Genomic DNA, 15,089 nt, shown 5'->3' with positions numbered 1-15,089 from the left:
TCATGTTACACTGGTGAGCTTTTGCTCGTCAGTAACAGGCAGAAAATGTAAAATTATATTTCAAGTTATTTGTTCTTTTAATTTTCTAATTGTTTTACACACTCATTTTACTTCACATTCAAAGTCCAGTTTTGTACTATTTGTATCTAGAAATGACCCCATGGTTGAATCGAAGAAATGACACTAATAATTAAAGTCCAATGCAAGCCACTGGTACAGTAGCACGTGCAACACAGGTCTGGTCAAAACTGCATTTTATGATCACAGCAAAGTTTAAGAAAGCTTTTTTTTTTTTTTTTTTTTTTTTTAAAATAGCTGTACTGTGTCACATAGTAAGATCATAAGAAATCAATTCTATTGTGGATTGTGTCTGTTTTGAAGCATGGTTTGGTATACATATTCAGTGGTATACATATTCTTATAATACAGCTTTCAGTAAATTGCCTGCCAGTGTAACATGCTGTTCTTTTTAAATGAGAAAGCACTATTCAGCTTTAGAATTAAAAAAAAAAAAATGGGATAAGGAAGTGCATGTGCTTTTAGTTTCTTCTCAGACCACTTATAAGGGGCCAAGCTTGCTACTCAAAGACAATTTGAGTAGGTTACAAACCAGCCTGGTAATGGCTTCTGACGGCTCCACAATGCAGCTTGCAAAGATGATTACAGATGCCTCCTTCTCTTGTGAATGCAGACTCTCTGTCTTGTGTCTTTTGAGTTCCAGTGCTGTGTGTAACCAGTTTGAGAAGTGTGCTGTGACTAAGTGCATGTGTTTTAGATGAAGAAGGTGTTGCTTTAGCTCTACTGAATACTAATAATGCTGCACAGGTTGTTTGGCAATGTATTTAAAGGTATCTTACATCACTGTACTCCTGAATTTGTATCCACTGCTTTGTCAGTTTAAACATCTGTACAGTACACGTGTCAAGCAACCTGTTCTCATGTTTTAAGGTGGGTAGAGCTATTTCAATATGTTTAAACTCTGCAGTGCATTTCCAATGCTTTTCAAATACACTTAGGTATTTTAAAAGCAGGAGATCTGAGATCTTTGCATTGGTGTTGTGAAATGTTTCTTTTGTTATAGTGTTTTTTTTTTTTTGTTTTTTTTTTTGGGGGGGGGGGGGGGTTATATTGTTATTTTGCTCTGTATCTTCAACACATGTACCCGTTGACCAATTTGCAGTCTTTTCTTCCACAAATAGTGAAATATTTAGCCAGAAATGGGAGAGGTTTATCATTGTGTCATAATTAATTTATTTTTTGTAACCTAAAAAAATGTTAACTGTAGTCATGCCAACAAGCTGTGCGTTGTGGCTATATTTTTAATAATGCATCTCTACCTGAATGGGTTTTCAGTAAAGTGATTTATTTATCTATTTATTTGTTTTAAGAAAATGTCACAGATCTGTTGCAGGTCCGTTTTATTACTTTTAAATAAGCAGCCTAGAAAATGTAAGGATGTTCTTGTCCTCTAGTGAGTTTGTAGTTTTGGATTAATACTGGTGCAAGACCTAAATATGCAGGATTGTTTAATATTCATGATCATCTTGCCTCCATGTGGAAGGTTTAAAGGGGCAGTGCCCCACATGACTGAAGCAGTAGAGTTTACACATTTGAAGAAGAGCCTCTTTGACCATGTTGAAAATTCCAACTCCTGTTAAATGTTCAGCAAACAGAAATCTGTTTACTTCTCTTTGTTTACCCAGCACAGCTGCTGCCAGCCTTTTTCATGTAACTGTTTAGATTACAGTGACAGAATGTCAAAAAGGCTTTTATTTTTACTGTTGGAAGTAGCTTTAAAGAATGTAAACAAACTGGAAAGCCAGCAGTATCTTGTTACAGTGCACAGGAGGGCAAGTTTATGGAAGAATGCAGTTAATGATCAAATTTATGTGTATTTAACTGTAAAACCTGAATTAACGCAGTTCAAAGTTACATTGAAGAAATTGATGTTTGTCAATTAATTTATTACTTTTATTATATCTAAATGTAGCACTCTTGCATGCTTAACAGTTATGAATGCCATTAGCATCCAAAATGAAAACGACCAACCCGTTTTACTAATGTATGACAGTTCTGCATAAATACTCCATCAGACACAAGTTAGTTCAGAACCGTATGTAACCAGGGAGTGAAAGACGACCAAGACAAACTGCACTACTTTCATTCTTGTATCAACCAGGTTACCAAGCTTTCCCTATGGCCAGAAAGCAACATACTGTAGCATGGTGCTACATGGGTTTGTTCCTGCTCTTAAATAAAAATGCTGCTCAAAGGCAAAATATGAATTATAAAATAACACATTTCTGTTTTAGGGTAGTGGTGGTGATGATTCATGTATTGTGTTGTATTGTTTGTTTCTTTTTAAGCTTCACTAGAACCACCCTAGTATTTAAGGCATTCGTTTTGTGAATACCACTGTCACCGTTTGTCACTTTTGCTGAACCTTCTCTTGATTACTAAAACAAGTAATGTATTATTTATTTACAAACTGTGATTCAGTGCTCAGCTGAGGTTTTTAATTATATGTATGGCAATGATTCCTATGATCTGTAATAAAGTAAAATTTTTCATGTCTCCTAAAATATAATTTCCAGTTCCTTTTGAAGGAATTGGAATTTGAATTACAATTGGAATTGAAAACAGGAATGAAGACCTGAAAGATTTTAAACCAGGCCTAGCAAGGAGTGAGAGATTACCGAATTTAATGCATCACCTAGCCCCCTCTGTTGCATTTTTTTTTAATGGTATTTGTGTGTTTCTAAATATTTCCAATTTAAGTTCAGCTTTTGGTTACCGTGGGCAGACTGCACGGACATTAGGCCACAAGAAATTTGGGGAAATATGGAATTTTCAAAAAGGTTGCGCGCAAATATAAAGTCACCAACATTTAAAGCAAGATTCTATATTTGCACATGAATACCTTTGAAAAATACTTGCCAGTTTTGCAGTAATACTGTACATTTCATTCAATAGCTAGAATATTCACAACCCAATTGGCTAAAAAAAAAAAAAAAAAAAAAAAAAAAAATAATACTGTATCTGGTAATCTGGAGACTGCCAATAACTATTACAAAGTACACAAAGAGCATTTGTATTGAATTACAATTGCACAAATTGAATTATGAGTGATTACAGACAGGTTTGGCAAATAAGCTTCATTACTGTAATCTCTGGCAATGCCATGTCTGCTGAGTATTATATTTTGGACACAGTAACTTTTTCATGCAAAGTCATAATATCAATTTGGAGACTACGTTATTTTATTTTTTCTATCAATATAAATCAGACCCCTGGGATTTACTTTATATATACAGTTAGATAGGCAAAGTATGTATACATGCAGTACATGTTGTGGTGCATATTCCCTGAATACGATATTAATACCTGAACGCGTATTAGAAATGTAACTGGACTAACTGGTGAAATTGCTGTGTCTTGAGAAAAATGGTCTCTTTTCCTGGCAGGAATACTGAACTGGAGATGACTGGGGCTAGGGTGTATCTGGACGATTAGGCTGAAAGGACAGTTGAATTATGTACAGATTAGTCACAAATGCGACAACCATTTTGACGCAAGGAAGACATAAAGCATCGATGTCCCGAAAGGAAAAGGGCATTAAACATCAAAGGACTGGGAGTTTTAAAGAGGCAAGATACACAAATGACCTCATGAAAGTGGCTACTCAGCAGAGTGAAAAGACTATAAATATCTAGGCAAAACTAAACATTCTGTGCTCCACATCGATTGCTAAACAAGGTGCTGTCAGTCTAATAAACAAAGCTGCAACTCCGGGATCGTGAGAACAGGACCCAAAAGGAACAAGCAAGCTGCAAGTGAATCGACAACCAGATGCGACGAGATTGAAGCCTGGCTGCACTGCCTTAAAACTTTTTTTTATCAGACAAACCAGTCTGAGTCCGCTGTACACCTGAAACCACAGTATCCAATTGAGACTGGCCTGCTACGTGCGTAGCTAAAGATTCGGCGAAGAGGACAGAGCGGACGGGTACTGTTGTGGATGCTATCAGGACTGAATACTTTATTGCAGCTGTTTGTTGAGCCTATATTGGGCTTGAAGACTTTGTTGCTGATAGGAGAGCCTTTTACATTGGACACTTCAACAAACCAGAAAACCAAAAGTCTAAGCTTCAAGGAATTGTTGAGTGTAATTCCAGTTGCATTTTACTACATTAATTAATTGTAACACATTCACATTGAATTTAACTATTAATTATTTAGTTTGCACACCTTGTGTGTGAAACAACTTATAGTAATCTAATTGTTGTATGAAGAATTTATTTTAAAAGTAAACTTGTGTGTATGCGAGTGAGCAATATTTCACTAGCCTGCTATAGCTGTTTAGCGCATTATGGGAGCTTTACATTGTGTTTCTATACGTAGAAACGAAGAACTTTACTTTATTACTTCTCTGCTTTCTGTGTAGTATTTGTGTACTTCATAAAATACTGCTATTGATTAAACATTGTGTCTAGCGTGTGTATGTGTGTTAGCAGTAAATTCTCGTTCTTGTAACATGTTAATTAAATATTTTTATAAGAGAACTAATCAACCTAGAAAAACTCTAAATTATTTAATACAGAATTGTTCTTACACTGTAGTCAAAATTAATTTTATAAGAGCTAAAATCCAAGGATGATAGAAATACCAGCACAAGACTAAATCCCTCCGAGCCAGAGGGGGCAGTGTTTGATAATTAATATAGGCAGAACTAGTGGTATCTCTTGACGTCGATAGAGTTCAAACAAAACCGGGAAGCATTAAAAATAACACACGATGGTGCAAGAATTTCATGTTCTCAGGTGTTTTTCCTGTAAAACCTTCCAGGTCCATCAGGTAAATTGTTTAATATGCATATAGAATCACTTGACGACAGACTTGCAAACACATGCTTTACATATTGGTAGACCGGTTTTATTCGAGGCTGAGACTACATTATGCAGATGAATATTAATAATTGATTCTGTATCATGTGTGTAGTTGTTTAGAAAACAAATACATTATGTTGTTGGATTTCTTAATAGGTGAACAAGTGTAAGAAATGGAAGTGCAAAATTTGCGAGGAAAAACAATCTATAATAAAGGTATGTTTAAAAAAAAACAAAAAAAACAATAATAATAATAATCTAATTACATAGCAATGTTTGCATTTAACCGCCTGTGTGTGTCCACATGGCTTAGGGTGCTGCCCAATGCCTTGTAGATGGTGGTGTGTTTCATTATGAAAAGTACGGTAATTATCATTACACTTTTAGAATTTGGTATGTACTGTCCTCCCAGGATGAACAACTGTTATTATCAATTGTTGTGTAATACCTGGCCGTTTTGTGAGTTATTCTATGGAGCATTCAGTTCAGATTAAATTAAACCAAATGAAATCAATAAGGTCTCTGTCACTATAGAACCGGCTGTGTCCTTATGAGACAGGCAGTCAATATACAGCAGAATGATACTGTACACATGTTAATAAAATAACGTTGCATGGAAATGTTAACGTGTACTTTTTATATTCAGGTTTATGGACAGGGATCTGGCGCAGACTGCCGGGGCCATGTACAGAAACTGAATATGATGCAGGGAGAAGCGACTCAGGCAGCTGAAGTAAACGCCTGGTAAAACTGTCAAGACGACAATTCACGTACTTTGTTAAGGAAGTTGACAATAATTGCATTACATTATTTTGATAACAGTTCATAATAATAATAATAATAATAATAATAATAATAATAATAATAAAACTCTAATTGAAAACTATACCGCTACCCTGTTTAAAAAAATCGTTTGGTGGTAATTATTCTTTTTTTGTACAGAATAAAAAAAAAAAAAAACTTATTTTTTTAAAAATGTTTTTCCAAATGTAGTGGACAGGAAGATGAGTTCCCTGAGGAAATCCTACCACAAGATGACTGTTTGAGCATTAATAGTCAACGGGTAGGACAGATCGTTTATTTTCACTATCATTCGGGGACATAAATAATACGGCCTTTATGAGAGCCCAGATGCGGCGGTGGTAGTGTTTTTTTGTTTTTTTTTGGTGTTGTATTATTCAATATGTGAGGCGCTGGGAATGCAATTTGAGCTATCGCTTTTGTAGAATTTAAAAAAGAAAGAGTGGTTTCACATCCCATAATGTAGTCGTTATGTCCCAGTGGAATTCACTTCAGTGCCGATGAGGATATGGTGGAGAGTTTCATCTTGACAACTGCTCATCCAGTTGTCATGAAACATGGGTAACATTCTTCAGCACCAGAATCAGGATCTGGTTGTATATACATACATGGGTCCATACTGTTTGCTCTAAATTTACACTTTACAGCCATAGTGCATTTTACAAATCTACTAATGTGTTGTTAATATTACTGTTCTTACAGACTACAGATGCTGGACCTGGGCTCAGTCGCTGGAGTAAGTTCTTGCAGAATAGCACTGGAGAGCCAGGAGTAGAAGAGGGGTTGGTGGATGAAGAGGAGAATGTGTACACAGACAAGGATCAGTTTTACACAGAGAAGAGAGTGATCAAGAGGAGTCAGAGGTACAAGGTTTTGCTATTATTATTATTATTATTATTATTATTATTATTATTATTATTATTATTATTATTATTTCCCACAAGATTTACTGAACCAAGACAAAAAGCACTGCCATGTGGTTTCCAGTATGCCAGATTATTAAAAGCCCTTTGTCCCTGTACTAGTTTGAAATGTTTAAACCTTCAGTATAAACACAAAAAAATAAATTCTTGTGGCAGTTTTCCATGAATAAGTTTATGAACTTTCAGAGAAGGTTCTGTCACTGTTTATTTGTGCTGACTGCTTGCGATCTTGAGTGAACTGTGTTAAACATCAGTGCATTGAAAAATACAACCTTGTTAAGCTGATGGGCCATATCTTGTTCTTTTTATGGTCAGGAATCTGACAGCTAATTCACAGTCTAACGTTTCTGTGCTTAAGAGTCCAGATTTTAATCAGAATGTCTGTGTAGATCAACAGACACTTAGATAAATTTAAATAAATTCACTAAGCTTTTGTACCATCATTTTTCATTAAAATAAAAAGAGGCAACAAAGTCCAGATTTTAAGTTTGTTCATTCATTCTGTCTATCCCACTGTATAAGAAAAAGTGTGTTATTAATAAAGTGACCACACCTTCAATCACACATAACTCCCTTTGTGATGTTCTGGTTGATTCAGTTTGCTCAATGTCTATGTTTAGTGTTTTAGTTATTGGTGATATTGATTGACACTGGGTGCATTTGCTGTTCTTTAACATGTTGCACGGTGGTCCCGGATTTCAGTTTTAGTTACATTATAATGAGATACATTATAATCCGATAGTTTTCCCTTTACTCGCTCACAGAATCTAAAACAAGGCATTTGTCCAGATACAGGCTTAATAGTGATTCCTTTTAAAATGGCAGGAAGCATGAAAAAGGCTGGAACTCTTGTAATCCATCCCTCGAAGAGTCTGTTAACTCTGATCATTGTGAGTTTGGGACCAGGTGGAAGAAAGCCAGGTATGGGGAGGTAAGAGGAAAAGGGAGAAGACGAGTTTGTAAAGAGCAGTTGGGCATGGGCGGGTTTAAGATTTGTTTTGTACATGTTATGCTGAACCTGGAAGATGGTTTTACACAAAATACCCATATTGATTTGTACGTTCAATATGTGCAAACAAAGCAGAAGAAATTTGTATTAATGTATGTTAAGAATATGAACACAATGGATGGTGGTGTTTTGTATGGATGATGTATATTTCTTTTGTTGTAAACCTATTCCCTGTATATCACAGAACTGGGGCAAAAAAGATCTGACATCTTCAAGGAAAAATGCTGGTCAACCATTGCCTCCTCCTAAAGCTACTGCTAACGGGAAAACCTCTCTGAGCCTTAAGGATTCGACCATTCCAGAGTACTGCCCTAACAACTCTGAGGTGACAGCTTCCAAGTGGGAAAGGTTCCTTTCTTCTACCACAAGAGAAGAGGAGACAGACTTTCCCACTCAATCAGAGAAGTATCTACAGCATTCACAAACCTTCACAACCCCCTTAGCTTTTTGCAGTGCACTAGACGTGCCTTCACAGCTCGAGGGAACAGGATCCTTGACATCAGAAGATAAAGCTTTGCAGAGGAAGAAATCTAAATTAACTGCAGGTGGTTTGTTTAACGAGTTTCCCTCAGTTTGCATACAGCCAACATCTTCCTTTATTTCACCCACTGTCTCTACTCAAGCATTTACAGCCAATCCCTTGCAGTCTTCATTCTGCTTACTGTTCCAGACAGATGATGACTTTGATGAGACCTTTTAATCTTTGAGTTATATGTTGATGGTTTAGTTTGTCTGAGTTAAGTAGTCTGTTCTTCAATGTTTAAGCAGAACTGATGTATATTTGGTATTTCCTGTTCATGTAAATGTGCCTTCAAATAAAAGTATCAAATTAAGCCCCAATAAAATTAATAAATGAATCCAAATTACAGTCTTGCTTCTGAAGCACTGTTTATTTGTAGATAGGATAGAAACAAAGATCAGAGTATTATATTGAAATTTCCATGTATATAGTTATAACATGTTATAATCGCCTTTGCCCAGTTCATTTTAATAGAAGCCAAAACATACTTTAGCAAATAAAACTGACAATGTTTAACTTTCAGACATTTGCTTTACACAGTTTAGAAGGACATTACTATTTTGTTAAATGTATTTAATTGACATTGATAATTCCTTCAGTATTTATTTAAATTATAGACCAACTGTCCCTCTGGTTAAGTCTCTACTTGTGGTATAATAAGAATACTTACTGACCGTTTGTGGTATACAGTTTTTTTTCTCCTTAGGAAGATGTCCTTACATAAAACCACCTGCACCTGTCGGAGCCTGTGATTTACTGGGACATCCTCCTGTGGCGAATGAAAACTGTAGAACATAATCAGTCAGTAATATGATGCAACTGAGTGTAGTGTGCTGAAGTGGCTACAGGTCAATGGAATGCAATAAACACTAGTGCTCTGTAGCTCTGGGCAAACAGACTAATTTCTATTTGTGGGGCGGAGCAGTGGATTTGGAATAATGGATGGCATCCAGTGCTGACCCGATGTCGAAGTCCTTGGTTTGGAGGAGCCGAGTCAGCCAGCCGCCTTCATCACTGAATCCCATCGACAGCATCTGAGCAAGAGACTCGACCAGGCGCGGGTCTGCGTCTGAAAACAGGCAATACAGTACAATGAAACCACACCCTACCAACGTGTGGTGTGTTGATATACTCTGCAGTGTGTGCAAATTAAAACAACAAATGTAGATATAATAGGATAGCCTTGGCATCAAAGTTTTCTCATAGGTGTAGTTCTGTAGTCTTTCAATTTAATGTTAGATACATAGATGTTCACCGGATAGTCCAATACCTCAGACTGGGTACCTTGCCTTATTTATTTTGCTAAACAATTATTTGTACAATATTATAAATATCTTTACAGACATCGTAATTTGAATTCTTTATATAATGTTATCACAATTTGATTTCATTTACTTGCTTGATGGATATTATCAAATGCTTACTTTGGGGCAGGTGTGGGTAAACAGCAGCCTCTCTCAGCCTGGTGGCGCCCTGCAGTGAAGGGTTTAGGGAGCTGGGCCCCTCGTCTAACTCTTCCATTCTGAGAGACTGCAGCTCCCCAGTCGAGGGGTCTACTTCCTTTGGGGACAGGTAGGTCCACTCCTCATCACAGCCTGGCTGTTTCTGCCCCTGTAGAAACAAAGCAGCAAAATGATTACAGCTCATGCAAATGTGTGGGAAACATAGCCTTTCATTGTTTAATTGTCAGCTGGATAGAACATTAAAATAATAGAAGAACTGAATCGTGTGCTTTAATTTTATATCTTGGTTTTATTACAAAAGAAGCAATGTCGATTTAAACAGGCACCTTGGAGGCCTCGTTGTTCATTTGTATTCCACTCTGCCCATCTGCTGCCAAGTCGCTAGCCATGGGCTCTGCAGCACTGCTCTCCCCACTCTTTTCTGTTTTTCCGTTGTTTGCAGCAGAGGCTCCATCAAAGGAAGGCTTGGTCGGGGTCACTTTTTCCCTCTTCCCACCATGCTCAACGTCAATGTCAACATCGATGCCTGCAGGAAAAATGAGCGCATTAGACCAGAGCTTCAAGACCAGACTACATTCTTTGCATGCATTGCAGTAATCTACTTGCCCAGAGACATGTGCGCCAACTACTAAGCAAACAATGTATTTATTATCTGTAGTATTTGACAGACAGATGGGGGCCCACAAAAACAACAGTAATGAATTTAATTAGCAGTTACATAGTTTGTATTTATATTGGGTGAATGTCACCCCTGGATAAAGTTATCTACTGTAGTTAACAGGATGTTGATATGTGAAATTAAGTAATATGATTTTGTAGGGTCTGTTGCAATTCAATTTTAGAAACCCACTCTTCCCCAAGATTTTTGGAAGATATTTACCCAGCTGGCTCAGCGAAGCTGCCACGCCCTCTCCAATGTTTCTCAGAAAATCCGCACTAGCCTGGTTTTCAGAGGCTCCTGCTAGGGGGGGGGGGGGGGGGGGGGGGGGGGGGACGGGATGTAAGAAAATCATTAGATCTTAAAGTAGAGCCTGTCTAAGAGATAGTTATCATCTCTCTCTTTAATCTGTGCAAATCCTGTTAACTAAAAGCTACTCCAAAAGAGCTGTACCAGCAAACCTGCATGGAATATAAAATGTTAGGTTTTAACTGAGTTGCCTCACCTGGCTCTCCAGTAGTGTTCTCCTGAGCAGGCTGTGGGCCAGGCTGGCTGCAGTGGGGCCTGTTCTGGGCTCCGGCCCACATGCAGTGGGGAAAGCCATGTCTCATCTTGCGCAACCACTTCCCCCTAGGGAGCCACTGAAAGCAGGAACACAAAAACGTCAACACTGGGGAAACAGCTCAAATAAGCCTCTTTAAAATTAAACATCCAACTGATTTATACTGTAAGAAACTTGTCCACAAAACACACTTCGTCAAACAAATTAAAATGTGTAACAAAAATACCAATCCTATCCGGCATTATACTTATAAAAAAATACTTTAGGTGCTTTCATTGAATTTAGCCCAGAAGTCATTAAAGCTAAAGTCCTCAGACAGAGTTAATGTGCTGGAGCTGCTCCTCACCTCCGAGGTGTTCTGAAACGGAGACCAGATGGGGAGGAGAGGATGCTCCCGATGAATCCCCTTTGCCTGGCAGGGGAAGCACAGGTCATAGTCTGAGCAGACAGTGCACTTGAAGCGCGTGCCCACGACCGGACCAATACAACATGATCTCGGGCTAGCAGATCCTCCGAGATGCAGTATATACTGTACTTTAGTTTATTTACTTTGTGCCCACAGGGCCACCACAGGTGCATTGCATACTGCTTCATATAAACTTCTTTGCATTGGCATTTAAAAATAAATCAATTTCTGCCTAGTGCAATAGTGTTACATAATGTAATTGACATGTTTTGGCATATGTGTAAATATGTATATAGACTGCTATTCATGCACTGCTTTCTACAGACAATAAAAAACTGTTTGGGATCAAAGCTGATAATCTCCCCAAATGCCTTCTGTAATTTATATTATGATAAAATTGTAAAAAAATAAATAAAAATGTTTAGAAGTTTAGCTTATATCTACTGAAATCCTGTTTCAGAAATTATGGAAAAGACTAAACTTGTTTTGCACAAGGCAGGGTGGGTTTCTACAGTACAGTAAAAACACACATGTTGACTCTTAGTTGACCTGCCTTTTAATCTAATAAACTTAAGAAGGTATTTTAGACTGTAGATTCTGTTAAATCTACTTGTTTTTCAGAAACATGTGCCCTAGGCTGCATTTTGTACTTAAAGCAGTGGACATTGGTATTGCAGTGATAGATAGAGACAGAAATAAATAAATAAAATGACTTCTTGTTTACAGGTCTTGCAGTAATTTCATATTAAAAATTATCAGAAATCAGGAAGAATTTGACCAAATCCATGAAAAATTGAAATATATGAAAACAGCACGTTTTTAGAGGGTACTGACCGGCGAGAAGTGGAAGAGCAGTATAAAGCCTTTGATGCTATACGGAAACTTTGTAAAAACTTATGAAAACGTAACCACTGTATCTTAAACAAATTGATTCATCAGGACAGTTTGTTGACTATTTCTATAAAACACATGTAAACATTGTAAAGAGAACCTCCCCCTTTTCTCATTCGCCCAGTGTGTTGTTACACAAACCCAAACTCTTCTGTGCTCACCAAAAACAGGCTAGCATTTACAGTTCCGGACTCTTTACCGTGCCAAGCTATAGTTTTCGCAGGTTTTCTTCTTACACTGACAGGGGGATGTGGAAAGTGAAAATTCCAGTGGACACAACAATAATGTTCTCTAAACATACGGAATGTTCAAATTATGTATCTGGAACATTTTATAGTCGATTCAGTAATACAAAATACACCCACTTAGGAGATTACATATTATAAATATTTTACATTATTTTATTTATTTATTTTGCTAATTTCCATCTTCAAAATTGTACAAATAGACATGGAAGCTGCTCTATGAATTGTCAATACAGTTTTGGTTCCCCTCCTCCTAGGGTTGCCACCTGGCCCCATAATTCCGGAACACTTTGGGACAGGACGTGGTTTTTAAACTGAAAGCAATAAGCACGTGAATTGAGCACTAAACTATTAATAAAATAAATACTGATGTACTTATTTCATTTGCTAAAAACTACTGTATTGTCATGTTGCCTCAAGATAATTAATCACCAGAATCAAATTTAGCAAAGGTTTAGGGCTCAGTTCACATGTTGATTTCCTTCAGCTTAAAGGCATCTTCAAAATCCTGTTCTGTCTCGCATTGTTTCGGAATGATGGGGCCAGGTGGCATCCCTATCGCCTCCACACTTACCTTTGTAGTACATATTGAAGCTCACACTCTTCAGGCACTGGAACACCTCCGCCACTTTTCTGGACAGGTATTCGAAGCTGCTCGAAACCCCTTGATCCACGGTAAACCTGCGAATTTCCCTGTGGACATCTTCCTTACCAAGCAGATAGGCCTTTACAGTCATTGACATTGTTACTTGTATTACTTTCGCTCCTCGGTTTCGCTAACCCGGTTCAAAAAGCTGTTGCGCAGTTTGAAATTCTCGCTGTGCTGTCACGGGACTCGCCCGTTTTGTTTGCGGTGCAGTCTGAGACGGTTGTGTTGTGTTTCGGGTCCGCCTCCCTTTTATATATCCTGGCCACTCAACATGGCTTCCAACGTTATTCAGCAAAAAACAAACAGAAGTGTAATAATTGATTGTTTATTCATATGGGGAGATTCCACTTTCTGTACCAAAAAGTCAATCTGTTGTTGTATGCAAACTACGTGTTTGAATATTTGTAAACACAAGGGTAGCGCAGGGGGATTTGGGATGGACGATGAATGACAAAGCAGATTTTTCTAACTCTTCTAAAATAAACCTATCATTAAAACAGGACGGAACCAGTTTGCTACTTGAATCAATCCAGTAACAAATTCACGTAGCAGATAATGATTACGTACAGAGAACGATTAGTAATGCGTTATCATTTTTTTTTTACATAAATGCAGTATTACATAAATACATAGACATTTACATTAACATTGGGGTTGCCACCTGGCCCCATAATTCTGGAACACTTTGGGACGGGACGTGATTTTTAAGTTGCCCTTAAACGGAAAGCAATAAACACGTGAATTGAGCACTAAGCACTTGCTTCATTTATACTGCTTCTTAATTATCCGAATCATTGTGATAATACAAATCTTACAAAATAAAAAAAAGCATCTTGAATAAATATGTGTGTAGGTTTAGTCAAGCTATTGATTTTTATTTTGTACAAAATTATATTTCAGTTCTCAATGTTTAAAAGTTGCTATTTATATCCTATGAATTAGTAATATATAGCCCTAATTTACATCGACTCTCCCAATTAAATAACAAAACTGATCCAGTGTTCACACTGTCTGGTGTCAGGAATAGCGAACAGCTGCTGAGTATTAATGATTTCAGTGGGAGAAGGTGATATACTATTAGAAACTATAAAGCAATAATATATATATATATATATATATATATATATATATATATAATAAAATAAATAAATATTGATGTACTTATTTCATTTGTTAAAAGCTATTGTATTGTCATGCTGCCTCAAGATAATTAATCACCAGAATCAATTTAGCAAAGGTTTAGGGCTCAATTCACATGTGGATTTCCTTCAGTTTAAAGGCAACTTCAAAATCCTGTTCTGTCTCACAGTGTTCCAGAATTATGGGGCCAGGTGGCAACCCTAATTAACATATCCATGTATTCCTTTTGCAATACATAAATACATACTTTTTTTTTTCTTCTTTGAAGCTAGCTACACAGCTGTCAAGCCATAAGTAACACATTGCATTGCCATCTTCTGTTGTTGTTTTTATGTCAAATTAAAGGGACAACTGAAACTTGGATCTAGATCTAACTTTTTTTTGGTGTCCTAAAGGATCTAAAGCAGAACATTTGAAAAGGTTGAGACTGGCTGCTGATTTTATATTATAAGGTTGTGTCTAGTCTGTGCATAACAAAGACAAAATGGACTTGTTTAGTAAAATAGCAAAGGTGATTGTAACTGCGGTGTCATAGGCCTATTTTTTTCTTTTATCAGGAATTCGGCAAGAAAACCAAATAAATACGTAATATGTGGCCCTTGGAGCACCCCCTTTATCCCCCCTATATAATTATCTTGAGAAACTCAGTCATCTGACTTTGACTCATATGTCATATGGTCACCATGCCCTTTTCTCTACATCACTTTCAGACATTAGCTACCAGGTAATAAATGGTTACATGCACAGAAGATGACAAATCACTAATGAAAATTCAGGAGGCTTCTAGAAGCTGCATATCTAACAAGTAGGCCTCCTCGTTTTTTTTTTTTTTTTTTTTCGCTCAAATCTGCTCAATGATGTAACACAATGCAACCAGTGGACGTTTTATATTATAACCATGCTTTTTTTATATACAAGTAAACAGTAAATGAATGG

General features: G+C 37.0%; 2 protein-coding genes across 2 annotated transcripts; one reads left to right on the top strand and one right to left on the bottom strand.

Moving 5' to 3' along the window:
* Positions 1-3,498: 3,498 nt before the first annotated feature.
* On the top strand, positions 3,499-8,622 carry LOC121324477 (MRN complex interacting protein). The gene is made up of 7 exons (XM_041266412.1): positions 3,499-4,854; positions 5,043-5,102; positions 5,533-5,630; positions 5,880-5,949; positions 6,390-6,550; positions 7,436-7,541; positions 7,804-8,622. The coding sequence occupies exons 1-7, from the start codon at positions 4,795-4,797 to the stop codon at positions 8,317-8,319; spliced, it is 1,071 nt and encodes a 356-aa protein (XP_041122346.1). The 5' UTR covers positions 3,499-4,794; the 3' UTR covers positions 8,320-8,622.
* Positions 8,495-13,403, bottom strand: LOC121324864 (sequestosome-1-like). The gene is made up of 7 exons (XM_041267072.1): positions 12,869-13,403; positions 11,169-11,322; positions 10,766-10,901; positions 10,483-10,563; positions 9,929-10,128; positions 9,564-9,750; positions 8,495-9,208 (listed from the first exon to the last, which is right to left on the bottom strand). The coding sequence occupies exons 1-7, from the start codon at positions 13,105-13,107 to the stop codon at positions 9,045-9,047; spliced, it is 1,161 nt and encodes a 386-aa protein (XP_041123006.1). The 5' UTR covers positions 13,108-13,403; the 3' UTR covers positions 8,495-9,044.
* Between the last annotated feature and the right edge of the window lie 1,686 nt (positions 13,404-15,089).

Source organism: Polyodon spathula, chromosome 12 (assembly GCF_017654505.1).
Source record: "Polyodon spathula isolate WHYD16114869_AA chromosome 12, ASM1765450v1, whole genome shotgun sequence".
Lineage (NCBI taxonomy): Eukaryota > Metazoa > Chordata > Actinopteri > Acipenseriformes > Polyodontidae > Polyodon > Polyodon spathula.
Note: the sequence above shows the minus strand (reverse complement) of the source record. Positions and strands in the feature narration are given on the sequence as shown.